This window comes from Triturus cristatus, chromosome 3_1 (genome assembly GCF_964204655.1).
Source record: "Triturus cristatus chromosome 3_1, aTriCri1.1, whole genome shotgun sequence".
Classification (NCBI taxonomy): Eukaryota; Metazoa; Chordata; class Amphibia; order Caudata; family Salamandridae; genus Triturus; species Triturus cristatus.
In genome coordinates this window covers 308,089,620-308,117,219 of record NC_140583.1, presented here as the reverse complement: position 1 = coordinate 308,117,219, position 27,600 = coordinate 308,089,620, and the positions used below count along the sequence as shown (strand labels likewise).

General features: G+C 44.5%; 1 protein-coding gene across 1 annotated transcript in view; it reads left to right on the top strand.

The window, feature by feature from the left end:
- Positions 1–27,600, top strand: part of SNX22 (sorting nexin 22) — a 168,964-nt gene that overhangs the window by 121,515 nt on the left and 19,849 nt on the right. The window contains exon 5 of the mRNA XM_085643995.1: positions 477–509. Within this exon, the coding sequence (XP_085500121.1) occupies positions 477–509 (33 nt within the window). The remainder of the gene's footprint in view (positions 1–476; positions 510–27,600) is intronic.

Sequence of the window (27,600 nt, the reverse complement as noted above, 5' to 3'; positions counted from 1 at the left end):
CTGCGGGCTAGAACACAAGTTACAGAGCAGAGCAACAAGCAATTCCGCCATAGTAATAATAAAAAATGGGTGTTGATTCGCTTCCTCACACCAGATATTGTTTGGTCGTCCCCTGTGTTGCTTCGCCTAACCCCGACCCCTCCTTCATGTTGCGTCTGTCCCCACTATTGCTTGCTACTCCACACCCTTGATGCCATACCAGCCCCCCCAATTAACTAGGATCTGTAACTAAAAAGCGCACATGGAGCAAATATCTGCTTCTCTCATTACATCAGGTCAGTACAGCTGTTTGTACATAAAAGAAACAAACACACACTACGGAGTTCTTTGTGTTATTAAGGTGGAAAGGGCATATCTAATGCATAGGTAAAAAACATTGGCATTTACAGTACCAATAGCTCCAACTCCAACAAATGCGAGACCTATTGCATTTCCAATGCTTGTTTTTCACTGCTGTTGCATATTTCTTTTTCCAGCTCGCTGATTGAATTCATGCCAGAAGAGAACAGGTAAGTCCATGTACTTTCTTTTGTGTTGTTTTGCCAGCCATCCATCCCCTCCCTGCTGAATTGCCTCCCCTGACTGGAGTGATGTGATTGGGTGGGGGGACATACCCCTGTATTCATTGTACAGCTTCCTCTGACCCTCAGTCCATGGCCATGTCCCTGCAGCGCTCATATCAATCGAATCAACGCGAAAGCCCAGAATTGTAAATGTTTTTCTCGGTGACATGGAGTCATTTGCGGCCCTGTTCAGAGGGCCACTTATCTGCACCCTGAGGTCAGGTGAGTAATTCTATTTCAGCACAACCTTCTTATGAGAGGCAGAAGGGTGTCAGGGAACTGTGAGTACATAGGCTAGTACATGTCTAGGCAAGGTCAGCTCGAGGGCTGGAATTCAACAACTAATTTGGGGCAAACTAAACTGAGGTAGCAACACTCCCTACAAGCACTGACAAAACCAATATGTCTCTCTAAACGAACTCACGGGTTCAACGGACACCATGTATAATTCTTAGAGAAAACGTGTACGATGTATATTACAAAATGATAAAAAGATTTTTAACAAAACCAATATGTCTGTCATTAGCTGCAAGCCTTTTGACTTTGTCAAAATGCTTGTTTTGATTTGTCCAAGTTTTTGCAATACTTTATTGTTGGGGATATTGCAGGGTCACATCAATCTTAAAAAAACATTGGCTACACGCCAAAATATTTTTGGGCCTCAAAAAGCATACATTGCCATAGTAGTCCCTGGCACTTTAGGAAAAAAACAAGTTAATTACCTGTACACTGTAGTTCTCCAGTATTGATATCTTTCATAGATTCACATGCTCGAATATTCCCCGTCGTCACTGTGGGAGTCTCACAGTATTTAGAAATATAGCAGTATTAGAAGAAAAATTACTGTAAATCCCTTGTAAAGGGAACTCAATTTGGTTACCTATTGTCCTCTTTATAAGGTCCAATTGATAGCCAATAAGATGCCAGCCCTTGGGACCACAATCCCCTGCAAAGCCACCCAACCTCAGATTTCGAGCACAAGTATAGAGTGAGCTTCAGATCATGAGGGTAGAGTGGTTTGCCTTAAAACAGTGAGGTGGCCGGGCCGCATGTGAATCTATGAAAGATATCAATACTGGAGAACCACAGTGTACAGGTAAGTAACTTGTTTTTTCTCCAGCATTGAATCTTTCATAGATTCACACGCTTGAATCAGAATAGCAAGCAGTACACAATTTCTATAATAGGCATTTTAAGGGCAGAACCTCTCTTACTCTTATGAACAATGGAAAATCATTATATCTGCTTCTAGTGGAATACCGAGACAGCTATTTGTCGGACTTGAAAGTCAGAACATCAAAGATTAAATATATATGAATACATAACAACATACGCATGGGATAATAACATATATTCATGTATATAACTTTATACATTTCTGAAAAAAGTACCGTAGCAAAATATTCGACGGAGCACAGCCTGTCCCACTGCCGAATCTCCTTTCCATGCCGTATCCAAACAGTAGTGTCTGGTAAAGGTGTGGACATTCGACCATGTCGCCACCCTACATATGTCCGGGAGCAAAACTCCAGCGAACAATGCAGTAGAAGTAGCCACTTCCTTGTCGAATGGACAGACACCTTTGAAGTATAGAGGCCTTCCTGCCTTCTCGTGACAAAAGGCAATTGTTGACGAGATCCATCTGGATATACTGTTTCTAGATAAAGTGTACCCCTTCCTGGGAGGAGCAAAAGCAATGAGTAACTGATTTGACTTTTGGAATGTCTTTGTTCTATCAATGTAAAATCTTAAGCAACGTCTGAAATATAGCATGTGAAGAGATCTTTCCGCTAGAGACGATGGCTCCTGAAAGTATGTAGGTAGAACAATAGGTTCATTGAGATGGAATGAAGTTTGGACCTTCGGGATGAACGTTGGATTTGTTCTCAATATCACCTTATCCCTCTTGAATTGCATAAAGGGTTCAGAAATTGAAAAAGCTTGTATTTCCCTTATTCTCCTGGCCGATGTTAGGGCTAGCAATATTGCCGTTTTCCAGGACACAAACTTTATGTCAGCCTTATGCATAGGCTCGAAAGGAGCTTTCATCAGCTGTGACAGGACCGTGTTGAGTTGCCAGGGAATCGCTGGACGTTTTAAAACTCTAAAGAGTCCTTTCATAAATTCTTTCGTTACTCTGGCAGACTGAAGAGAAACCTTTCCGGGTTATCTACGGTATCTCGAGATTGCAGCTAAATGCACCTTAATAGATGAGTGAGCTAATCCTGTTCTGGCTAGATGTAGTAAATATGGTAGTATTTGCTCGGGTGTTGACTGTAGAGGGTGTAAAGAGTGATCTAAACACTGGCAGAACCTTTTCCATTTAGCCGCATATGTTTTGTTGGTGTTAATTGCCCTTGAGTGGCAGAGAAATCTCGGCAATCTTGAGGAATGTTCAGGGACTGAAATTCTTGGTCATGAGGCTCCAGGCCGACAAACTCAGAGAGCCTATCTGGGGTGCACCTCTTGTCCTTCGTTTATGGATATTAGATCGTGTACAGGCGTGAATTGAATATGAGGGGATATTGACATCCTGAGGAGTTCCGTGAACCAGAACTGTCTCGACCATGCCAGTGTATAAGGATCGGATGATACGGTTCTGATTTCATTTTGCATAAAACTTTCGGAATTAGGGGAAACGGCGGGAATACGTATGCGAACATTCTCATCCATCGAAGTTGAAGAGCATTCCCCCATGAACCCTTCTGAGGGAATCTGCTCGCAAACCTTTTGCATTTCTTGTTGTCCCTTGTTGCAGAAAGGTCTAGACCTGGTGTTCCCCATTGATCGAGTATTTGACGGATTCGATGGTGATCCAACTCCCATTCATGGCAGAGGTTCTGCTTAGGGAGTTTGCCCATGTGTTGTGGATTCCAGGGACATGCTGGATCTGTAGTGAGATATTGTGCTTCAGAAGCCACTGCCAAATTTCTTGAGCCTGATCGGATAATGTTTGAGACTTTGTTCTTCTCTGCTTGAGCAGGTAAAACATAGTGGTAGTGTTGTCTGTTCTCACCAGAACTGGGGAATTTTGGATTCTGGGGAGAAATGCTTGTAGGCCTAAAAACACAGCTTTTAGTTCCTCCAGGGTGATGTGCATCAGCGCTTCCTGAGAGTTCCAGTAACCTTGAATTTCCAGGTCCTGTAAGTGCGCTCTCCATCCCTGCAGAGATGCGTCCGTTGCCATTATGAAACTGGGAGATTGAGGCTCGAAAAGTAGTCCTGTTGAAAGGTTCGTTCTTACCCCCCATCATGACAGAGCTTCTCTTATTTGTGGAGTGATAAAAACGAGATCCTTGAATGATCTTTGAGTCTGTATCCATTGCAGATCGATTTGCTCTTGAAGTGGTCGCATGTGCAGGCGACAATTTGGAATTAGAGGAATGCAAGCTGAAAGCATCCCCATGAAAGATTTGTACATTCTCATTGAAACATACTCTTTTTTTTTTATGAGACACGAAGTTCAGGATTTTTTTAATGCATTCCTCAGATGGGTATGCCTTTGCCTCTCTGGTGTTCAGCACTGCTCCCAGAAACTGCACAGTTTGAGATGGTACCAGTGAGGATCTTTCCACATTGACCCTTGGACCTAGAGTTTCGAATAGCCGTCGACAATCCGTTAAAGAGCTTTGAGCTGAGTGATAAGTAGGACCTTTTACTAGTCAGTCGTCTAGCTACGGATAGACCTGGTGTCCCAGAAATGCTGCCACTGGCTCCATACATTTTGTGAACACCCTTGGCGCTGACCGGAGGCCAACAGGGCAACACCTTGAATTGATAGTGGCACCCCGCCACCTCGAACCTTAGGTACCTTCGATGTTTTTTTTTTTTAAACAAACTTTATTCAGTATTACATCATGACGACCATGCTTCTCATCCAGGACGTTGTGATATTGACATTTTGTGTTTTCCAATCGTACACGAGTCAGTGTACAGTACAGACTAGCAAGCAAATTTCTTATCTCCATACAACATAATATAGTTAGTACGAGTATAATACAGTTGGTGCATATTGATCGGTCTGCCAAAGTATCTCGGAATACAAGTATATTACACAATTTTAAAATAATTCCAATAACAAAAACCTTACCCCCCACCCTCCCTCCTGGTCTGTCCTTTTCTGGATAACTTATAACCCATTACATATGGACATCCTGAATGTCAGTTAATTGTTACTGTCGTGCCAATGTAGAGCCAATAGGATCGGTAGAACGCCCGCTGCTCTATACCTGTATGTGCTACTGGGTAAGTCATGGAGAGGGAGTGGTATGTGTAAGTAGGAGGTCTTTCTGCCTGAAGTCCTCCAGCATAATGTCCCAGTCCGTGGAAATGGGATGTTTACACAGCCCTCTTGCCTCCTCTCGTCTAATTGCCGCGCTTTCGGCCCTGCCCCATCCAATCATGTCGTCTTGCCACACGGATACTGGAGGGCACCTGGGCGATTTCCATCTCATGGTGATCGCCCTGATAGCCAATATAAGGGCGAGGTCTAGGAAACGCAGCTGAATCCTCAGGGCGCTAGTGCGCCTGCGGAGACCCAGCAGACACTCCAGAGCATTGTCTTGAATTGTAAGGTGTGTGATCTCCCCAAGTGTAGCCCGGACCTTCCTCCAATAATCGTTAAGGTGAGGGCAGACCCATATCATGTGGAGAAAGCCCGCCTCATCTGCTTTGCTTCGCGGGCAGCAATGTTGGGCCTCCGGAAACATGCGTTGGATTCTCTTTGGGGTTAAGTAAGATCGATTAAGTATCATGGTTTGTATAAATTTAAATTTGGCATTGCGAGAAACTCATTTGGGATGTTCTAGGATGCTTGCCCAGGCTTTGTCAGTGATCTCTAAGTCCGCGGTTGCCGCCCATTTTGTGCAAATGTCAGTGAGTGTAGTAGAGGCTTGCACCCGGATGCCAATGTATAGCCATTTAACTAGATGGCCGCCCTCCCCTTGTAATAAAGCATGCGTACTAACTCATGTACGCTGGGGCGCCCATGTCACCCTGATGTAATGAGCTATCATTGCGTATAGTAGATACAGGCGGTCTGGTGTGCCAGTACTCTGTACGAAGGTGTTGTGGTTCATTAGGGTGCCATCGCTAAAAAATGACCCAACCTCTACCACTCCAGCCTCCTTCCAATCATGTAGACGAGTCCTCGTGAGCCTGCCCTCGGGGGTTGGTAGTCCTATGAGGGGTATATTACTCGCATATGGGACTGCGCTTGCGGTATAGCGCAAGGCCATCCTCCAACATTGAAGTGCAGTTGTTAGTAGTGGAGCCCCGTCTGGAGGAATTTTCGTTTTGGGAAGTAGTAGGCTGTGTAGGGCTCTGCGGTCTAGGTTGCAAGTTTTGTAGCCTATTTCCTGGTGGTTTCTGCCTGCTATTCAGAATGAGAGCCACTGGAGCTGGCTTACGTAATAATACACTCGGAAGTCGGGGACTCCCAGTCCTCCCTTATGGGGCTCTAATTGTAGTTTCTTGAGGTTAATCCTGCGGCGACCCTTCCCCCAGATAAGCTCCGAGAAGAGTGTGTCCAGGGTACAGGAGGTGGATTGTGGGACTATCAAGGGTACATTTACAAAGAAGTATAGGAGGCAGGGAAGCATCACCATCTTAGAGATGGCAATTCGTCCCATTGTTGATAGAGGTAGGGATATCCAGAAAGCGTATAGCAGTGATCACCCTCATGAGGTTACCGTCCATTTGAGCAATCGGTGCCCGGTATATGTGGACACCCAAGTATTTAAAAGTAGTGTGTGCAGCAGGTATATTATATGTGCTGAATTGAAGCACATCTGGGTGGGGCCCAGTCTGAAAAAAGAAAGCACTAGATTTCCGCTCATTAATGGCGAGTCCCCAAACACGTTCCAATGTGGAGAATATGTTGGGGAGGGGTGCCGCCTCAGCTGTCAGGTCGCGTAAATAAATAAGGATGTCATCAGAGTAAATGGAAATGAAGTGTGAGGTACCGGCTATTAGTATTCCCAGCTGCTCGGCTGATCGTCTCAAAGCTATCGCTAGCGGCTCCAGCGCCAGGACAAATAATAGGGGTGAGAGGGGGCATCCCTGCCTCGTGCCTCTATGTATGATATATTCGTGGGAGATATATGGTTCCCAGTGCTTGCTCTGGCGGTGGGAGTGGTATGGAGCAGCTGCACCCACTGGAGATACTCTGGAGGGAGACCGAAGCGTTGTAGGGCTTCAAACATGTAATCCCACGTTATGGAATCGAAGGCCTGTCGCAGGTCCAATGCCAAGCATCTGGCATTCTTATACACCCCAGGGGTGGCCATCATTATGTGGTGTAGGCGTCTGGTGTTTAGGGAGATGCTGCGTCCTGGGAGAAACCCACACTGGTCTTTATGTATGAGCGTATTTAGGACGGGGAGCAGTCGATTAGCTAGTGCCTTGATAAGTATCTTATATTCGGTCGCTAACAAGGGCCGGTAGTTAGATAAATCCGTGCCATCGCGTCCCGGTTTGGGGAGGGAGACGACTAGGGCTTGCATAGTGGAATGTGGTAGGTGACCGGAGGTCAGGGCTGTCTTATAGAGTTCCTCCAGCTTTGGGAGAAGGCTATCTGAGTAGGTGTTGTAGAATTCTGGGGACAGGCCATCTAGGCCTGGGGCTTTGTTGCGGTTGAGGCCTTTTATCGTGGCTCGTATTTTATGCTGGGTAATGGGGCCCGAGAGGTCTCGCTGGGCGTCTGCTGTAATTCTGGGGAATGTTCTGCTATTGAGGAAATCATCCATCAGTGTGTCAGTGGTATGAGGCGGTGCAGCATATAAGTTACTAACGTAAGTGCAGAAGGCCTAATTGATTTTGAGTTGTGTGTGTACTAAGCCCTTGGTCGGGGTGTTTATGCAGGTAATGACAGGTGTTTCCGGGTTGTCTCGTAATATCCAGGCTAGCAACGTGCCAGATTTGTCGGCCTCAGCGTATTTCCGTTGCATGTAGGCCTGGTGGTCAATTACTCGGAGAGTCTCTAGGGTCTCAGCGTGTCTGATACGAGCGTCACGTAGGGAGTCCCGTTTGTTTGGGTCTGTCACTGCTGTTTGTTCCAAATCAGTCAATTGCTCCTCTATTCTAATAAGGCTTTTGTGTACTTCTTGTCTAGCCCCAACTATGAATCCAATTGAGGAGCTGCACACCACCGCTTTTCTCGCGTCCCACTCAATGAGGTGGGAGGAGGCTTTGTTCCAATTTTCAGAGAGATAATTTGTAATGATTGTAGAGAGTGTGGTACGGAATGGGTTATCTTCTAGGATCTGGGCCCGGAGTCTCCAAGTAGAAACTGGGGTGGGGACTCTGCCCCATGATAGTGAAATCTCTAAGGGGCTGTAGTCTGAGAAGGTCTTAGCTAAATAAGTGGAGTGGGGTATTTTCGTGGAAATGGCGTGGGAACAGATGAACCTATCAATCCTGGTGTGGAGTAGGTGAACTGGTGATTAAAATGAATATTCTCTATGTGTGGGGTGCAGCTATCTCCAGACGTCTCTCAGTCCCCAACCAGACAACCACGTGCTGAGGAAAGGTACCTTTGATGTTTGATGTGAATAGGGACGTGAAAGTATGCATCTAAGAGATCTAATGATATAATAAAGTCTTCTCTGTTTAACATTAGGAGAATTTCTTGTAGCGATAGAATTCTGAAGAGCTGTTTCTTTATATATTTGTTCAAACCCCTTAAATCCATTACCTGCCTCTATTTGGTACTTAGTTTTTTCTTTATTAGGAAAAAAAGGGAGTAGAAACCTTTTCCTCGATGTTGATGAGGGACCTCCTCCTTTCAAAAGAAGATCTGTAATCTCCCTCTTTAGCAATGTCAGATGATGATGTTTCTTGGGAATGGGAGGCCGAATCTGGGGGTTTTGAATGAACTCTACGGGTTGTCCCTGATGAATGATGTCTAGCACCCATTTGTCCAATGTTATCACTAAACATTGTTGGTAATATTGAGAGAGGTAATGGGTTGGATGAGGTTTGCATCGTAGCGAGGTGGGAGGTGCTCTGAAAGTGTCACTGTCGTCTACCATTATCCTGTGACTTTCTTCGTGCTGGAGGTCTTCTTCTGGCCAACTGTTGTTGATATGGTATATTATGTGATCGGTATTGCTGCCGAATTGCATATTGGCGATACCCTTGCAGCTGGTAGGGTTGATATCTATAGAATTGAAAGGACTGCCTTTGCTGGTATTGGCCTCTTCCACATCTGCCTCAAAAGGATTGATATCGCTGCTGTTGCAGTGTTCCCACAGAGCGTGCTGTGTCCATGTCAGCTTTAATCCCATGAAGCACATCATCTCTGTGCTTCGCAAAAAGATTCTCACCATCAAAGGGCATATCAACAATCTTGGTATGTATTTCCAGACAGAAGGATGTAGCTTTAACCCAGCCTTTTCTGTGAAGAGCGATTGCCCCTGCCATCTGCCTGAAAGTCACCGAAGATATGTCCATGGCTATATCTATGATCTCTGAGGCTGCCATAGCTCCTTCTTGTAAGATTTGCTGTGCCTCTTCCTTCTTATCGATTGGTATATGGTCTAAAAAGGGTGCTAAATCTGACCACATTTGTCGGACGAAATGACCTAATATGGCTAGGGTATTTGAAGCTTTGATGGACGTGACCGCCATTACAGCAGAGATTTTCCCTGTACTATCCAGTCTTCTACCCTCTTTATTAGGAGTAGCCGAGAATGCAGCCGATGGATTTCTTGAGCGTCTTTTGGCTGCTTGCATGACCACTAATTAGGGTCTCGGGTGGCCAATTAAACATGCTGGAGACGATTCCGGAGCCTTATATTTCTTTCTCCATTTTCGGTACTGCTGCTGGTACTGAAGCAGGGCTCTTCATAATCTTTATCCCTTCTTCTCATATGTGGTTCACTATTGGGATGGCTAGGATTGTTTTTCTAACAGAATCCATTAAATCATAAAGGAAACAGTCCGCCTGCTTCTCGGGAAAAGGTAAGTCGAACCTCTTAGATGTTCGCACCAGTAGTTCTTGAAACCATCCTATGTCTTCTGGCAGCAAGTTCGCTGGGGAAGTTGAGAGAGAAGGTGAAGAAGGCGCAATGTAGTCGTCCCATTCATCGCCACAGGTACCTCATCTTGAGTCAGCTCTCTCTCTTCCGGCTGGTCCTCCACATCACTTTCTATATAGTCATCCCTGATGCCTATCACTGTTGGAGGTAGTGTCTTCTGCGTAACCTGTGGTGTAAAACTTCAGAAGAAGGTGCCATCTGCTGCTTATTCTGAGTGGTAAGTGCTGGAGCATTAGCTTCTGGGAATCGTTTGTAATAGTCGCCTATCATGTGTCGTTGGTCCGAAATCAATGAAATTGGTATTGAAATGGTATCTTCCCGTGGCGGCAGAATATTATCCTCTTCCTCCTCAAAATCATACTTCTCCTGAAAGGATTCATATCTCTGTGATTTTGGAAGTGGGCAATCCTCAAAAGAGAAATCCGCCTCAAAATACTCTGATTTTTCCTGATTTTCTTCTTCATTATCTTGGCATTTCACTTTTAGTTGTGATGGACTATAAGCAGGCCCATACGGACCTTCCTCCTCAGATTCCTGCAATTCTAATAAATGAGAGGGCGGAAGTGGTGAAATTTTACTCCAGGCTGCCAACTCAGATGACCTCCTTCCTGATGCCGGTGTCATGGGAAACTTTTTTGCCTACGTCGACGAGATTGTCGACTGTATGTTTTCCTTTTTATCGTTATAGTCGTTGACGAGTGTTTCGTCGTTGGCGATTTGAAAACCGTCGTCGTCGAGGTCGTCGACGAAGTTCGTTTCGTCGACGACGGTGTCTTCGTCGTCGATGACGTTGTCGTAGTCGATGTTGCCGTCGACGTGGCCGCCAACATGGTGAGCGTTGTGATCCCAGCTGTCGATGATGTCGTCATCATCAGCGTTGATATTACTATCAGCGAGGGACTGACTGTCGACGATCTTGCTGTTTTCGTCAACGTTGTAGCCGTTGACAGGTCCATCGACTGTGTCTTTTATCCACAGATGTTTTTTGTGGAGTATGAGGCACTGAGGAGGATGAAACAAACTTCCTAAGAGATGGGCTGACAGAGGGCAAAGAGGCTGGTAAAATGTCCTTAGTCTTAGAGACTTTAGGCTTCTTGGTCACATATTTAGTGGAAGCAGACTAGCTTTCTTTTGCGTTCAGGAGTAGAACGAACCTCCTCAATATCTGAACCAGACTCTGATCTGGATTTTTTCTCCTGTAACCACCGAAGTAAACGTGCCTCTCTGTCTTTTAAAGTTTTCGCAGAGAAAGTCCCACTATCCGGATCGGCGCTGTGTGAAAAAGTTAACTAATAAGTTAACTAATTTGCAAAAATATTATTTAGGATCTCAGAATCGCCCAAATAAAAAAATTATCACCGGCTGGTAGCCACGCACGCGTCCCGAGGCAATGGCTCAGAAGGGGGTGTGGTGTGAAGCGCACGCGCACTGGGCAGCAGCAGGCTGCCAGTGCACAACAGGTCAACAACACAACATGCAGGCAGCAAGGGGTCAGTGGAGTGCGCATGTTCGGTTTTGGGCAGATAATTTTTCACCCAAGCCCGAACATGCGCATTAGGAGACCGAGGGTTGTTGCATGCCACAGCCCCCGGTCTCCTAATGAGCGGGGAGTATCCCCTGCTCAAGCCAATCCTGGCGCTGCTGGACTCTGAGCAGCGTCTTGATTGGCTCATTGGGTGGCGGGCCCGGCGCGTGGGTGACACACTGGTGTCTAATCATGATGACCAATCACTGTCATGGCTTATGAAGCCATGCAGACAGTGATTGGCCATTTCCAGGCAGAAAGCAAGCGTACTGTTCTGTTGGCGTAGTGTGACTGATGACGAGCTACATCATGATGTCGGACTGACTCTGAGCACACCACGGCATGCGCCACAGACACCTCGTGCTCGTGAGTCGTGTGCTACTACTAAGTGCCTGCCTGCAGTGCTGCTCGTCGTTGATTTAGATTGAATAATAGTGAGTACTTTGAGTAAACAATACAAAACTAATTTAATTGGACATGAATAGTCTGTCTAAGGTGTGAGGCTAAGTGACGGGTTGGGACTCGGGATCCGTAACTGCGAACGGTGGGATAAGAAGAGTGATCTGCAGCGCACTTCAGGGCATCCGTTTACACTCATCCAGTGTGAGGTTCCAAGCAGATTGAAGCACCTCTTCCCGGGATTCGCCCAACACTACCGGTTCCACTCTTATTCTTGTGTGTATATTTATATGTATGTGTAGTTGCGCAGCGCTGTTTTTTAGTAGTATGGAATGCCCTTCTGCTGCCATTGGAATATACATTCCAACCCTTTATTTTTCTCCTTATATGCTCTCTCCCGTCGCTGCCCTAACACACACACCTTCCTCCGGCACGAGGCACCGTGCCCCCATCAATAAATGGCATTGTTGACTAGGGGTCACGGGAAGCAGGACATATTCTATTTATTAAGATATCCCTTCCTTGCATGTTTTATTAGAAAAAGACAATCCTAGCCTAGGCCTCAACTATCATCAACCCCTTTTCCTTATTTCAAATCCATTCTTATGTAAATTCAAGGTTGTGCAGAGTTTTATATTGACAGTGTGTGTGTGTTACATATTGTTGCACAGTGTTGCACAGTGTATGTTCATTTAACATAGAGAGCATGTAGCCTTACGGCCAAAGCTGTCGATTTAAGGGCTGGGGGAACGAGGTTCGAGTCTCGGCGTCGGCTCACAGTCACTTAATCTACCCTTCATGCCAAAAATGAAATACTTGTGTAATTTAACTGGTTCTTATATAAAGCACACTAATATCCCAGAGAAATGTTGATGTTTTTGATTTGGAGGTTGCCGTGATGAGCACAGGTTGCAGTGTACGTAATTCCACAACTTCGGAATGCGGGTGGATTGGCAGCGGAAGGCGGTGGGGCTGTTCAGCGCTGAGACCTATACTCAGGCTCTGAAAGGGAATGGAGTCAGCGTCCGATTACACAGGGAAAGTCCCGGTGGCGGCAACAGAATTTACCCGTGTGTCGAAGAGGCCCTGTGGTTAGCATCAACGCCGGCTAATTAGGGCCCGTTAGCTTGGCTTTAATGAGAGCAGTACCTCACAGTCTAAGTGTATATGTGATGTGATGTTGTCTGGCCCGGCCGTTTGATGGGGGAGTTATGGAAAATGCTTTCTTTATAAGTTAAACAAAACTAAGGGGCATATTATCAAGCACGGCGTTAAAATTATCGCCACTTTAGCAGCAGAAAACTGACGCTAAAGCGGCGATAATGGGCTTGATAATATGCCCTTGAGAATTCCCATAGAAGCCCGTGTTGACCAGAACATGGGCTTCTATGGGAGTTCTCAAGGGCATATTATCAGTTTTCTGCAGCTAAAGCAGCGATCATTTTAACGCCGTCCTTGATAATATGTCCCACACTTCCTTATTTCACCCGAACCCAACATTGACATTCCAACAGCCCCTCGCCTCGTGTAAATATTGGATGAGATGCTGTGGAAGCCTGATTTGGTCTGGGCAGTATGAAAATCATTTTACGCCTCACCACTTTCAAATGTCACCAGCCGCCCCTGTTCCTGAGTGTGACTAGAAAGTGGTTCAAGGAGCACAAGAAAAGATAGCCTGTAAATGTGTTGGATTTTGGCTCACTTTCTTTGCAGAGGAAGCAAAAAGGTACTGCGACGGTAGCGGGGCACAGGCGTTTACTTGTCACGTGCTGGAGCCTATGATTTCTTGGAATAAGCTCACAGATCTATCAATTTATAAAATATAAATCATGCATAGCGCACACATCACAAACTGAATTGTCTCTTGGCACTTTAATAATAGAAAGAATTCCCAAAGGTATCATACTGACTAGAAAAAGAGGAAAATCTGAGCGAGCGATGGAATGAATAGAGCCTGTGATGTGTAGGTTTGCTCAAATATTTCTGCATACTGTACCAAACCACTGAATCCTCTTACTGACTGAAACATCAGTGTTTCGTGTTCGGAAGGGAAGCTGTAACCTCGGTCTAAAAAAGTTGGTAAAATTCTGTTCTAATTTTGTCCCAATGAAAACATAGTTGGTAGTGGATGTGGTTAGTGCACTTTTAGAGACTAGTTCAAGGCCCCGTAGTTTCTTGTGTTACATATTGTGGTATTGTATATATTACATTATACTATATTAGTGGATGTTATGTTACTGCCATCTGTAAAGCGCACATCCTGTCAGTTACATCATTTCGTCCTGCTTTTGGCATTCTGGTGGCTTCCCACGTGGTTCTGGGGTTACCATCACAGAACACCGTCTGATTCACTTTGTGATAATATTTTAAAGCATTGGGTCATGGTCATATTCTCGGTTAAGGAGGTATATCTTATTCCAGGGGTTGTAGGTGTATGTATAGTTTTTCGATTTAAGAGTTAAGTACTGAGGGCCCTTTCTACAAGAAAATGGCACAGCATAGTGCCGCAAGCGGTTTTGCTGCGCCGAGCTGCATCATTTTCACCGCACAGGAATGCGTCATATTAACAACAATACGACGCATCCCTTTGCTTTCCTCTGCGCTGGTGCAAGGGTCCCTGCACCAGCGCAACCCTGGAACACCCTGCACCAGCACAACCCTGGGACACTTTCCTGCACAAAAACAATAATTAATGGTATTTTCCTCTTTCTATGCGTGCTACAGAATGCAGCACATGTAGAAAGAGGAAACAAGGAGAAATGAAAGTATATCTCCTAGCTGCGCTGAATTGTGACGCATTCCCAGTTTTACAAAATGTTGTAAATCTGAGAGGGAGACAAGTTCCATGGACGCAGAGTAATGCGTGGAAGGGGCCCATATTTACAAGGCCATGAAAAGCTATGCAGGGTGACTACGTGGCCTTGTAAATATGGGCAAGCCTATTGTGTCGCGGGGAGTCAAAAAAAGTGATGCTCCGGCAGCACAAGGGGCTTGTAAATAAGTCCCTGAGGGGCTTATTTACACGCCCTTGAGCAAACGTTATGCCACTTTTTCCCATTTTAAATGTAACACACCGGCGGCGCAAGGGACTTGTAAATAAGCCCCTGAGTGTTTTGTCAATTTCGCATACATCTTGCTCGGTACATCGCACTCTGTCTCTATGGTGTCGCCGGGTTACAAATGCTATTGTGTACCGGAACAGCCACCTACAAAGCATATATCAGCTGTCTTGAACCTATACTATGACTTCTTTCCAGTGTGTTCTCTTTGATGTTATGTGTGTGATTCTTCATGGTGGGAAGTACTTATTGTAAGCCTGTGATATCCAGGCCGTTGGATGGGTGAACCTGTATAATGGTGTCTGTTGGATGTTTGTTTGTAGTTACTAAGCAGTTAGTACTGTTGTTAGCCAAGTGATAACAGTCTAAGTGGCATATCTGTGCTATGTTGTCTGCATGCATGGGGCTCTATCTAATGTGGTTTGTTTGAAGTTTGTGTGTGTTACTTCTTAGCGGTGAGTGATGCTGTGACCCGTGTGATAGCCTGTATTGGACGGACGTCATATGTTCTATCTAGTGTGTTCGGTGGGGCGTTTGATTCTCTTGTGGGAGCAATTCAGGAGTATGAAGTATGGTGTAAAAATGAGATGGCTGTCCATAAGTTATGGAAGTTACGGTCGGTGTTGTATTAACTGTGGTGTCGGCACACTGTGGTTTTTAGTGCTGTGGTGGTACAGGTGCATTTATTATTTGCTGTATCTTATCTGCTTGTAGAGTGGCAGTAGCAGTAATCACTGGTCGGTGTCCATTATCCGAGTTTCTTGTTTGGTTGTAGACATCTATGTAGCACAAACTATCCAGTGTGGCACCCGAGCACTGTGTGTGTTTGCACCAGAAGCCCCTGGTCACAGTGGGCCCAGTGATCCAGGTGGTGAGAAGCGCAAAGACTATGCAAAATCTTAAAGTAGCGACATTGGCTTGTGCTGTGCATTTGTGCCGATAGAGCCTAAAATCCCATAGCAGTGCATCAAAGCAGATCACCGCCTATTCTGATGATTTTGCATTTATTTTATCTGTGTACTACTTGTGTTTCTTATCTAGTTTAATACCTGCTCAATTCGCCAATCATCGAGAGGTGTTTTTACCTTTTTTTAATCGACAGGACCATGGGTACCACAGGTAGAGAACCACCCTCTTCCTTGCATCAGTGCGACAATTTCCTCGCTCCTCGGCCATCATGGGTTACCTGGTAGAGGTCTTAGAGGTCCATGTTGTCCTTTCTCTGATCGATACTTCTTTTCTAGAACCACTTAAGGAGAGAGACATCTTCAGCTCCATGGACTGGAGGTCCTTGAGGTTCAATTAGGTGTGTGCATTGTTTGCACAGCCTACACACTGGAAGCCTTGAGCTCCAACCTGAGGCATTGCAAAGGCGCCATCTGAAATCTCTACACGTGCCTTACAGGGATTAGCAGAGAGTTGCAGGACAAGACTTGTCAGGCACTCCTCATACAATGAGCTCTGATTCGCTAGATTTTTTACTGACAATGACTTTGATCACAACAGAGTTCAGTACAGAAAGCTCACTGTCAGTAGTGCCGGAGACACCACCATTGTGCCAAGCACTTCTGTCATGACAGTAGTTCCCCTGCTGTACCTGCACAACACGAAGGCGGATTTTCCTCTGTGCTGTAGCGCCACTGCACCACTACAGCATATGCCTGGGAGTGCTCCACGGTTGTTAACTTGAGTTCCTAGTTCTCAGTGACTGGATTGTGTGTTCAAGTCAGCTTTCCTCATTTAAGACACACATTTCCTTTTCATCTAACTCTGGCCCAACCAGCTCCTTCTGTGTGTCTCACTCTAATATGCCGTTGATGCTATATTATCAGATCATCTTAAATTAAGTGCCTCTGCAGGACCAGGGACGGTGTTTTTCTCAAGAACATATGAGGCAAGGTGTCCCTAAGGAGATTTGATTAATGCAAATAGATCAGCATAGTCAATCAAATAAGCCTCAGGTCAAAAATGCTCCAGTGCAGTAAAGTTTAGAAACCATAAAGGTTTATTAAATAATGAAAATGCAATACAGAAAGCAAGAATACTGGTTAGTCAAAATGCATGGTAGATCAGCATGGGATTCTGCAGCACATACACAAAGAGGAATAAGCCTTTAAGAATAGTTTCTGTGGAAGCAATTTCATAGGATATGGGACCCATGGAGAAAACACTTTGGGTTGGATACAGGGGATGTGACACAGCAGTCCACTGGCCACTTGACACAGGAGACCTCGACAGAGACCTGAATATATAGCGTCTCCTAAGACAATCCAGCCAATTTACCGACAATCATTTCTCGTTCCAAGACACAGTCCCCTCACAACGAGGACAGTTGATACCAGTGTACATTGGCTTTCCATGGCTCATTGGTCAGGAGGGGGAAACGGGTTCAGTGATACTGATTATATTCGCAACGATTTGAGCTCTACTTCTGTTACCGTACCGTACCTGTCTTCCTTAGTGCTTATTGTTCAGTTGTATAAAATTAAAAATAAATTTCTTTAAAAAAAAGAATAGTTTCTGTGCAGGGAGGTTTTCCTTCCTGAACAAAAACTATTATGACCACAACACAGGCACCCTCGTGTCGTGGAGCAAGGGTGCCTATGTTGGAGACAGGCTGCCACAAGTGCACCAGCCCAAGGAGAGAGCAGAAGTGTGCCATAGCTGTGTACAAATTGTGCTTTTCTGCACTCTCTCTTTCACACAATGCAGCACAGCAAATTACTTTACTTGCTTTGATTAATAATTCTGGGCCTTGTGTGGAAATATGGATTTTTCTGGTCAGTTATGTCCCCTATCTTGGACCCCAACGGTTCTATGTGCATGTTACAAGTACATGTATGTTTCCTCCAGTTCCAGTTATGAAGACGCAAATACATGTGCGTCCACCGTCAACATGTCCTCTGTCAGATCCGCCATGAATAGGCCGGATATTCCATTCCTAAATATGAAAGGCCACCGGCTTTATATGGTTCACTTATGCCATTTTACAGTCCAGGCAAGTAGGCCCTGATTCTGTCATCAAACTCTTCTTGCCTTCTGCCTCTGAAAGCTCCAGTCTGAGCCTGCATCTGTGACCATGAACTTTGTCTCATTCTCTGCGCGGCTCACGAAGCCTGACATCAGCCTATTCTCTGCCAAGAACTGTATTTCACCTTCGAATTATCTGCTTCCCCCTCAGCCGATGCATTCCTGCCTAGTAGTTTAAGTAAACATTCTTCCAGTTACCAAGCAAAAGGCCCGGCTTCTCTGTCTTTATACAAGTAATTCATAGCCCTGTTACTATGGAAGATTCCTGCCTCCGCATTTAGTGTAGACACTTAGACGCTTGTACACGCACACACAGTCAGTATAGAATAGATTCTGTCCGAGAGTCCTTCTTTTGTGGATAACATAGTTCTTTAAACATAGGATGTTAGATATGATTTGGGATTAGGTTGACTTGACCCCCCAGACTTCTTGTCTCCACATGTAGAGCTAAATGTCAAGTCCCCTTCACCCCCTAGTTACACGTCAATTACACGTCATGTTGCTGCGCGCGCATCTATGCCAAGTATTATCTTATGGATCCACCTATATGTGACATCATAACCAATTATGTTCCTTTTTACTCCTTATTACACCCATTTTTTGGTTACGCAGATAAATCGTCATTTTCCTTATCAATTGTTACGCCTATTGCATTCGCTTCATTGTAATGTATGATCTATAAAAGTCATTTCATGTCAATAATGTATGTACTTCACTTCCTGAACCTCCGTGGTGATGGAACTTGGAGCAACCGATTATAATCGTTCATTGGAATAAAGCCCATTCCGAACCTCTAATACCACGGATTCTGCCTCTCATTTTACTGAGCTATTTTATTATGTTTCCGTATCAAATTAAGTCCCGGTAATGTATTTTATTTACCACATGAATGGCGCCCGAATAGGGACACTTTCTCATCTCACGCGCCGGCGGTGAGTTGCAGGCCCGGTCTCCTGCCACAGCTGGACGGACAATAACGCGTACCAGCAGGATTTCCTGTGTCTCCCTCCGGTCAAGCGGGGGCGACTGAGGCTGCGATCAACACCCAGACGAGGCGGTGAGAAGTGCGAAGTATCCCGACCAGAGCCTAGCTGAGAGAGCAAGATCCGAGGTATACAGAGGCCCACCAGTTCGAAGTCGAGTCCAGTTTCCGACGAGTCGAGTCGAGTCCAGTCCGGTCCAAGTCCAGTTTCCGAGGCCTTCCGTTTCCGAAGCTACCCGGTGAGTACCATTACTGGGGAGGCATTTTCTGACGTGCACATAGGTTGTGCCGGTCAAGACGGGTTTGGGTACACAAATCCGGTCTGCACTGTTTTAGCAGTGTATATGTACTGTTTAGCAGTATATCAAGTATTCCGAAGTATCTAGTTATTGTCAAAGAATTATGCTTGGTGATTAGTTATGCAGACGATCATCATTGTCGGTTATTTTAAAGGTTAAAAAAAAAAATGTTTAGTGTTTAATGTTTAATGTGTTAAACGTCCTGCATATTGTGGTATGAATGGTTGTTCATTATTGTGCTTTTGTACTAAGTGTGTTCAAGTTTAAGTATCAGATCAGTTCTCAACATGCCGCTCTTTTCGAAACTAAGACAGATCACTACAAGAAAAGGGGTACTCGAAGAAGCCGTTCCTATTCCTCCTAGGGACACTCCAGGGTACTTCATGTATCATAAACATGGCTTAGACGCTATATTATTTCTTGATTTATGGGTAGACTACACCAAGGAATTACTAGAAAGTCAGAGGTGGCCCACAGCGGGAACCTGGGATGCAGAGTGCATCATGAAAGTAGAAGAAGAGTTATGGAAAAGGAAAGTCAGACAGTCACAGAAAGACGCCATTGAATTATGGCGTAAAGAATCACATAGACGAACAGAAAAAGCACGTAGACAGGAAGAGAAGAGTAAAGAGAATTCCAATAAAGTTCGGGAAAATCTATTAATTGAGGAAGGTATCCGAGTGAAATCAGAACAAGTAGACAGACAAAGAAATGCCCTTATGAATGGTATGTATCCCCTTCTGGCCGAAGGATTACCTAAGGCTACTCCAGAGATACCGAAAGACTTGCCAACCCCATTATTTCCAATAAAGGTACATCCTAAGGGGCATCCTAGAACCGCAGAAGATGTTTTTCTTTCCTCATATTTAGATGACGCAGCTCCCGAGTATGCTAATTCCGCCCCACATAGACCGCCTGTCAGGGAGGTTCAACGCCAAGATCCGGTACCCGTATCTCTACAGCAACGAGTTCCGACAAGCACATCTGTTTCTACATCTGTTCCTACAGCTGCTTCTATAGCTGTGTCCACACCTATAGTTGCTGTGTCACGTTCAACGAATCCTTTCACACCCGACACCCCAGATGGGGCTACGGGAGGTGCTAGTAACATTTTTTCTACGCCACCCAGAATAAATAAACTTACCTTTCAAGAGTCAGGACATTCACGTACACCCAAACTCATTAATGCCCGTACGCTTAAGGAACTTCTTATAGATTGCAGATATGACCCTGTGCCCGGAAAAGAGGACGAAATGACCCTAGCATCATTACGTATCAGACGAGCCGCAGTGTATTTAGGGAAATTACCAGGAATGACTGCACATCTAGATAAAATATACCATTTTGTCCAAACAGGGCGAGATCCAGAATGTATTAACAGAGCTATGGAATACCAGAAAGTGGAAATACAGGGGGAACTGTTGCGTTTCCTTATAAATTGTGTGATCAGAAATGAAGACCGACCGGGGGTAGACCCGGAAGCAATGCAAATTCTTACCCGATGGAGCCAGAATATATCAGAAGGTAGACATGATAAACAAAATTGTATAATAGCCATGTGCCGAAAGATCCGTAAAGAAATAGAACGCCTACACGAAGAAAGATTAGCGGTAGATCAGTTCGAACAAAGCGAGGAAGAAGCATCAGGACTGCCCACAGGACAGTCAGAAACTATAGCCTATGTAGGTAGAAGAAGATCTTGTAATAGTACTAGACGTCCTATTGACCCGATACGTCCGATATGTCCAGATAATAACAGGAATTTCCAAATACCTATAATTAACATCAGGTCTAACGAGCATTCGTTCCAAGCCGCCGACAAACTACTCCGAGAACGAAGGGGTTATCATTTCCTCGATTCTATGGATGAACAAGATTTAGCTAGGGCAGCTGTCCATTGGGTGGACAGTCCCGGAAAATATAGTGATGATACAGTAGCACGCGCATTTTTGAATCTCACCCCAGATGAACAGCGGTTAGCTGGGATTTATATGATTCAACAACTCATTATACTATATCAGAGTCAACATTCAGATCCTGGTCCCTTACCTGATATATTGACCGAATTACTCACGAATAGATGGAGAGGTTCAGGTACTAAATTAATTAAAGAAATTCTAGAATCAAGAAAGCAGTATATTCTTTTTGTATGTTCAGACCGTGTCTCATTACCCGTCAAGGAAAGAACCACGTATTACATGGATAGACAGAATCCCTTACGAGAAGTGCACCCAATAAAGGGCGAGGACAACGAGTTCAAGCGCGTATTTGTATATACGCCCATATCGAAAATAGAATTGTTACAAATGAAGAAAGTGGTACCCAGTCATGACAAAGACCCAGCGGGTTTTCACCGAGAAATTAAAGACATGTTACTCATGGGAGAGTATACCTATCCCGACATTATGACAATATTAAAGGTATTGATGCCTGCTGGTATTTATGAGAAACTCAAGGAAAAAGAGTGGGAGGTAGGAGACCAAAAGATAGAATGGTCAGTGTTAGAAGCGGAAGAAAAGGCCCGAACTGCAGGAGCAGGACTTGGGGATAAAACTAAAGCACTACCAAGTTTACTAGTACAGGTACTGCCACGTTTATTAACTACGAAAAAGGAAGATTGGGGTACAATTTCAGCCTGTAAGCAGAAGCAAGATGAAGACACTAGTGATTACTATGCCCGATTTGAAAAATGTTTTGGTATAAATAGTGGCATAAAAGCAAGTAGCGAATCATACCCACATCTGTTTGTAACAAAATTAGTAGAAAATGCTCTACCCCAGGTAAAGAATAGAGTATTAAAATTCGAGAGTACCTGGCAAGGTAACACTCCATCACAAATGTTACAAATGTTACAGTACCATCACAATAGAATTAGAGAGGAACAAGAACATGAACACAGACGCATGAAAGACACGAAAATGAAAATGTTAGTTTCTCAGACAGTCCCAGCTGAAGGACATAAAAAGGGTATGACACATTCCGGTGATTCAGCCGGACCTGTAAAAGGGACATGCAATTATTGTAAAAAGCCAGGTCATTACGTACACGATTGTCCAGTTTTGAAACATAATATCGCCATAGGTAATACAAAAGAAAGACCACGGCCACCTAGACAGGATCAGAATGAACAAGGAGCCTTGCAACATGCACAGTCCATGCCAGCTCCACCCCAGTCTGTACAGTTTGTGCCAGCTGCACCAGCGCTGCCCGTCGCTGCCACACAAACCACGACACGACAACTGTACCAGACCGCACAGTACGACTATCCTGATTACCAACGATACGCATGAACCAGCCTAGAGAGGGAAGTTGACTTACCCCTTATCGAGATCCCTGTAGATCAAGAAGGACCTTATGTACATAGTGAATTGTTAGGCCAAGACAGAAAATTTTTACTCGATACAGGGGCAAGTCGAACAACCATAAAACGTAGTGAAGTTCCAGGGGCACCCCTCTCAGGCTCACAGAATATTTCCCTTGGTTTTTCAGGAAAACCTATTGTTAATGAAGTGTCACAACCTCTGCCACTTACGATAGGACCTCTGACCCGAACTACAGATTTATTACTTACCAAATCATGTCCAGAAAATCTGTTAGGAATAAAAACACTGAAAGCTCTAGGAGCCATAATATGTTGTTCTCCGGAAGGAGTAAGGTTGTTTTTACGTGATTTTAAAGGTCATTATGTGTCTAGAGACATGGATCCCCGACTGCAGACTTTACCTACACATCTATGGGCACAAGGCTCTACTGATGTTGGATGCATGAATATTACACCATATCGAGTCACATTAAAGGCAGGAGTGGTGCTACCACGAATGCGACAATACAAGTTACCACCAGATGCTGTAGTGGCTTTACTACAAATCATTGACGAGCTCATTGCCCAAGGAGTGGTTGTAGAAACCGACTCCAATATATGTAATTCACCAATAATTCCGATTCTTAAACGAACAGATCCAAAGGCCCCGCCAGTATATCGATTGGTTATTGATCTGCGCGAATTAAACAAATGCATTGTGCCACAATTTCCTGTGGTCCCAGATATCCCGTCATTACTGACAGCTATTGATTCCGAAGCGACATTCTTTACTGTAATCGATCTCAAGAATGCCTTTTTCAGCGTCCCAATAGATCCGGAAAGCCAATATTTGTTCGGATTTAGTTTAAATGGACGTAGCTTTAAATTCTCACGCGCACCTCAAGGATTTACAGAAAGCCCCAGCATCTATAGCCAAGCACTGAAACGAGAACTTGATAGTATCCACATGCCAGTTAACACTGCCTTGCTTCAATACGTCGATGATCTGTTGATCACCGCGAGAAGTGAACCGGAATGTGAAAAAGCATCACTGACAGTTTTAAAATTTCTAGCCGAAAAGGGGCACAAGGTGTCCCCTTCTAAGCTGCAATTCTGTGTCCAGCGAGTTGTTTATCTTGGACACTCGCTGTCCAAGGAGGGAAGGCAGCTTACACCGGACCGCATTCAGTTAATAGCTAACATGCCAACACCCAAGACACAAAAGGAGGTGCGGGCTTTCATAGGTCTCACTTCATATTGCAGGCAGTGGATCCCTCAGTATGCATTTCTAGCAAAACCACTCATTCAGTTGACAACACAGGAGGCAGCCACATCGACTGTTCTCCCTTGGACTCAGGAACATACACAAGCTTTTGAAAGCTTAAAGAAAGCTTTATGTCAAGCACCTGTTTTAGCAACGCCATGTTACAGAAAACAGTTTACACTCTTTGTTACAGAACGCGAAGGTACTGCTTTGTCAGTACTCACACAGGAACAAGCAGGAGCACACAGACCATGTGCTTATTTTTCTAGTACATTAGATCCCGTAGCTCAGGCTTTACCTGCATGCCTGAAATCAGTAGCAGCAACAGCTTTAGCAATCAGACAAAGCGATGCCATAGTGTTAGGACATCCATTGACAGTTCAAGTGCCACACGCAGTAGAGGTTCTTGTAAACAGAACGCAAACACAACACTTGACTATAGCGCGACTTACAGGGTACGAACTTACATTGTTTCAGCCACATATAGAAATCAGACGCTGTAACACATTGAATCCTGCCACACTTTTGCCAGTAACCGGAACAGACCCACTAGCTCATGACTGTATTGAAGTTATTACTATAACGACAAAACCCAGACAAGACTTAACCGATGTCCCATTGTCAGATCCAGACCTGACATTGTATGTAGATGGTTCATGTATGAGAACAAGTACAGGAGAGTTAGTGGCCGCTTACGCAGTCACAACAGATACTGAAGTCATTGAAACTAATCGTATAAATACTTTGTCAGCTCAAGCCGCAGAGCTCATCGCTCTGACACAAGCCTGTATTCAAGCCACGAATAAAAAAGTCAACATATACACTGATTCACGTTATGCATTCGGAGTTGTACATGACTTCGGCGTGCTGTGGCGAGAGAGAGGTTATTTAACTTCCCACGGTGCCCACATTCAGCACGGACCCCTCATTCATGCCTTATTAGATGCAATACATCTACCGACTGCAATATCAATTATGAAATGTAAAGCTCATACGAAAGTTACTGATATCATTTCTCAAGGCAATGATCTAGCCGACAGAACAGCTAAACAGACTGCTCAAACCCAAACATCCGACATGACAAAGACAATAGTCCCGATGCCGACACATTGTATGACAGTTAAAGATCCTACCCTTGACGTAATTGACATACAGACACATGCTACACCAGACGAAATAAAGAAATGGACTGAATTAGGAGGGATCCAAACGGACCAAGGATGGATGATGAAGGAAAAGTCTGTATGGTTCCTCCCTGATTCAATGGTCCAAGTCATTATTAACACTATCCATAGTCCAGCGCATCTAGGAGAAAAAGCTATGCTAGATAGCATTCAACACATTTGGTTCAATAAACATTTACGAGCAGCAGCCAAACAAAAGGTCCGTACCTGTATGATCTGTTGCCAGTTCAACCCAGGAAAAAGTGTTCCCGTAGAACAAGGTGGATTTCATCCTCCTAATCACCCTTTTGAAGTCCTCCAGATGGATTATATCCAGATGGAACGATGTCGAGGATTCAAATATGTTCTCGTAGTTGTCTGCGCTCTGTCCCGCTGGACGGAGGCATACCCGGTTTCAGATTACACTGCCCCGACTACTGCCAAACAGTTAGTTCGAGAATTCTTCCCACGCTACGGTTTACCACGTGTTGTTCACTCAGATAACGGCCAGCCGTTCTCATCCGAATTAATGAAACATGTTTCACTTTTGTTAGGTTATCAGTGGAAATTCCACTGTGTCCGACACCCCGAAGCAGCAGGTCTCGTAGAAAGACATAATCAGACCCTGAAAATTAGATTGTCCAAAATATGCAGGGAGAAAGGTGTTGACTGGGTAGTAGCACTACCAGTTGCACTCTTTTTCACAAGAATGGTAGCACACTCTCGAACAGGGCTATCCCCGTATGAGGTGATCTTCGGCAGACCACCAAATATGTGGGGGACGCCTATACCACGCAAAATAACTGATGTTGACTGTAATATGCTGACAGATTACTTGGCTTCCTTGATGTCTGCACTACAATCTTGTCGTTCACAGGTAGCTGCAGCCTTTCCCGACAACACTGAGGTGAAACCCCATGACGTAGTTCCGGGTGATCTCGTATTTGTGAGAAATTTCGACCGAAAGACTCAGCTGGAGCCCAGGTGGAAGACACCCAAGTTGGTTCTGCTCACTACAAGGACAGCCGTGAAGATCGAGGGCCGCAAGGGCTGGATTCATTCAAGTCATATCAAGAAATTTCATGGACTATCCTCGGATATAGACATTGTGCCCTGCACTCCCTCACAGACTGATTCAAAACTTCCTTTGGTTGAAAAGACTAAAACCGAACTCTATAAAGTAAAATTGAGGCCTAGAACGTCAGACAATTTGATTGTTTAAGTCCTCTCCAAGGTGAAGCGGTTGAATTTGTCTCTGACATGTATCCTCTAGACCTGAATCATGGACAGTCGCGGAAAATGTTGAAACGACAGGCGTATTGTAAATCACTGCGTAGCCATTGCATAGTGACATTAATAATCTTGTTTTTCTTAAGTCTTTTAATAATTACTGCAAGTATATTGTTACACATATATTACCCTATTGCCAGAAATGTTTACAATGTTACTGCTGAACATTCTTTTAGTGACTTACCCCCGCATGAATTGTCTTATAGACTTGCGCTGCGCAATAACACTTTCATTAGTATGTTACATCATTCCCATCAGACTAGTAATGCAACTAATTGTTGGGTGTGTGGCCGGCTCCCTCCCTATCAGAATTATGAAGGAGTCCTGCCATTCTTTCCACATCCGTTTACACATAATGGCTCCTGTGGAGCATGGTTTAGTTTAATAAATTCCATAGACTCAGATACAGCCGTTTACCAAGACCAGTGGGTATGGGGAAATCTGAACCTAGTTTTATTCAAAGTCTGTTACCCTGACAAGGAGGGTCGCCCCAAAGGAACAGGAACTGATCTAGAAAATGAAGTATATGGATTAGGTAACTTTACTACTAATCTCATGGTCCTAAATGTCGAATCCGAAGTTGAACTAGTCTTACCCACCATGTCAGTATTCCCAGCGAAGGGTGAATTGTGTGTAAGAAAGGTTGGTTCCATACATATGGGCCATAGTAAATGCACTACTATAGTAGAATTCAGTGATCAAGGCAAATCTTCATTTAGAGCTTATCGCCACTCCTACTTTATATGTGGTCAGACTGCATATATGCGTCTACCTCTAGATTGGGATGGTACCTGCTACATTGCATTCCTTTTGCCACCTGTTTTCCTAGCTCCTCCTGATTATTACAGAAATATTCATTTAGTACACAACAGAGAGCGAAGAGATCTCCCAATTGTCGATTACACTGAAACAGCATGGGAAAAATACACAGATTTCAATAAAGGTATCTTTCCCTATATAGGTACTGTTACTAATAGTAAGCTGATACGTAGATTAACTAGAACCCTTGAAGCAGTAGTGAATGAAACTATTTCCGCCTTAGGCAATTTAACAGAAGAGCAGTCTGCTATGCGGATTGTTGTGCTTCAAAATCGTCTTGTCCTTGACGTCATCCTGGCTGATAGGGGCGGAGCTTGTAGGGTCATCGGATCAAGCTGCTGCGTATTCATACCAGAAAATTCGCCATCAGTATATAAAGCCATAACTCGCCTTCATAAGATTGTAAACCAGATACACCAGAACCCAGGCACTTGGACTTGGTCCAGTTGGTTTTGGAGTGTGATATCAGCCTGGGGATGGAGAGTTCTATCCTTCCTAGGTATTGGCCTTCTCATACTATTCAGTTGCTGTCTATGTCTACAATGTGGACCAGCGATCTGTGGTCTGTGTGCCACATCGTGTATTCCACCACCAAGATCTCATTCGTCACGGAAGAAGAAAGAAGAACAAATGATGTTATATGAACAGATCAATGGATTGATGAAGATTGATATCTCTTAACGGGCAAGTAGGGGACAAGGAGGGAATGTGGAAATATGGATTTTTCTGGTCAGTTATGTCCCCTATCTTGGACCCCAACGGTTCTATGTGCATGTTACAAGTACATGTATGTTTCCTCCAGTTCCAGTTATGAAGACGCAAATACATGTGCGTCCACCGTCAACATGTCCTCTGTCAGATCCGCCAT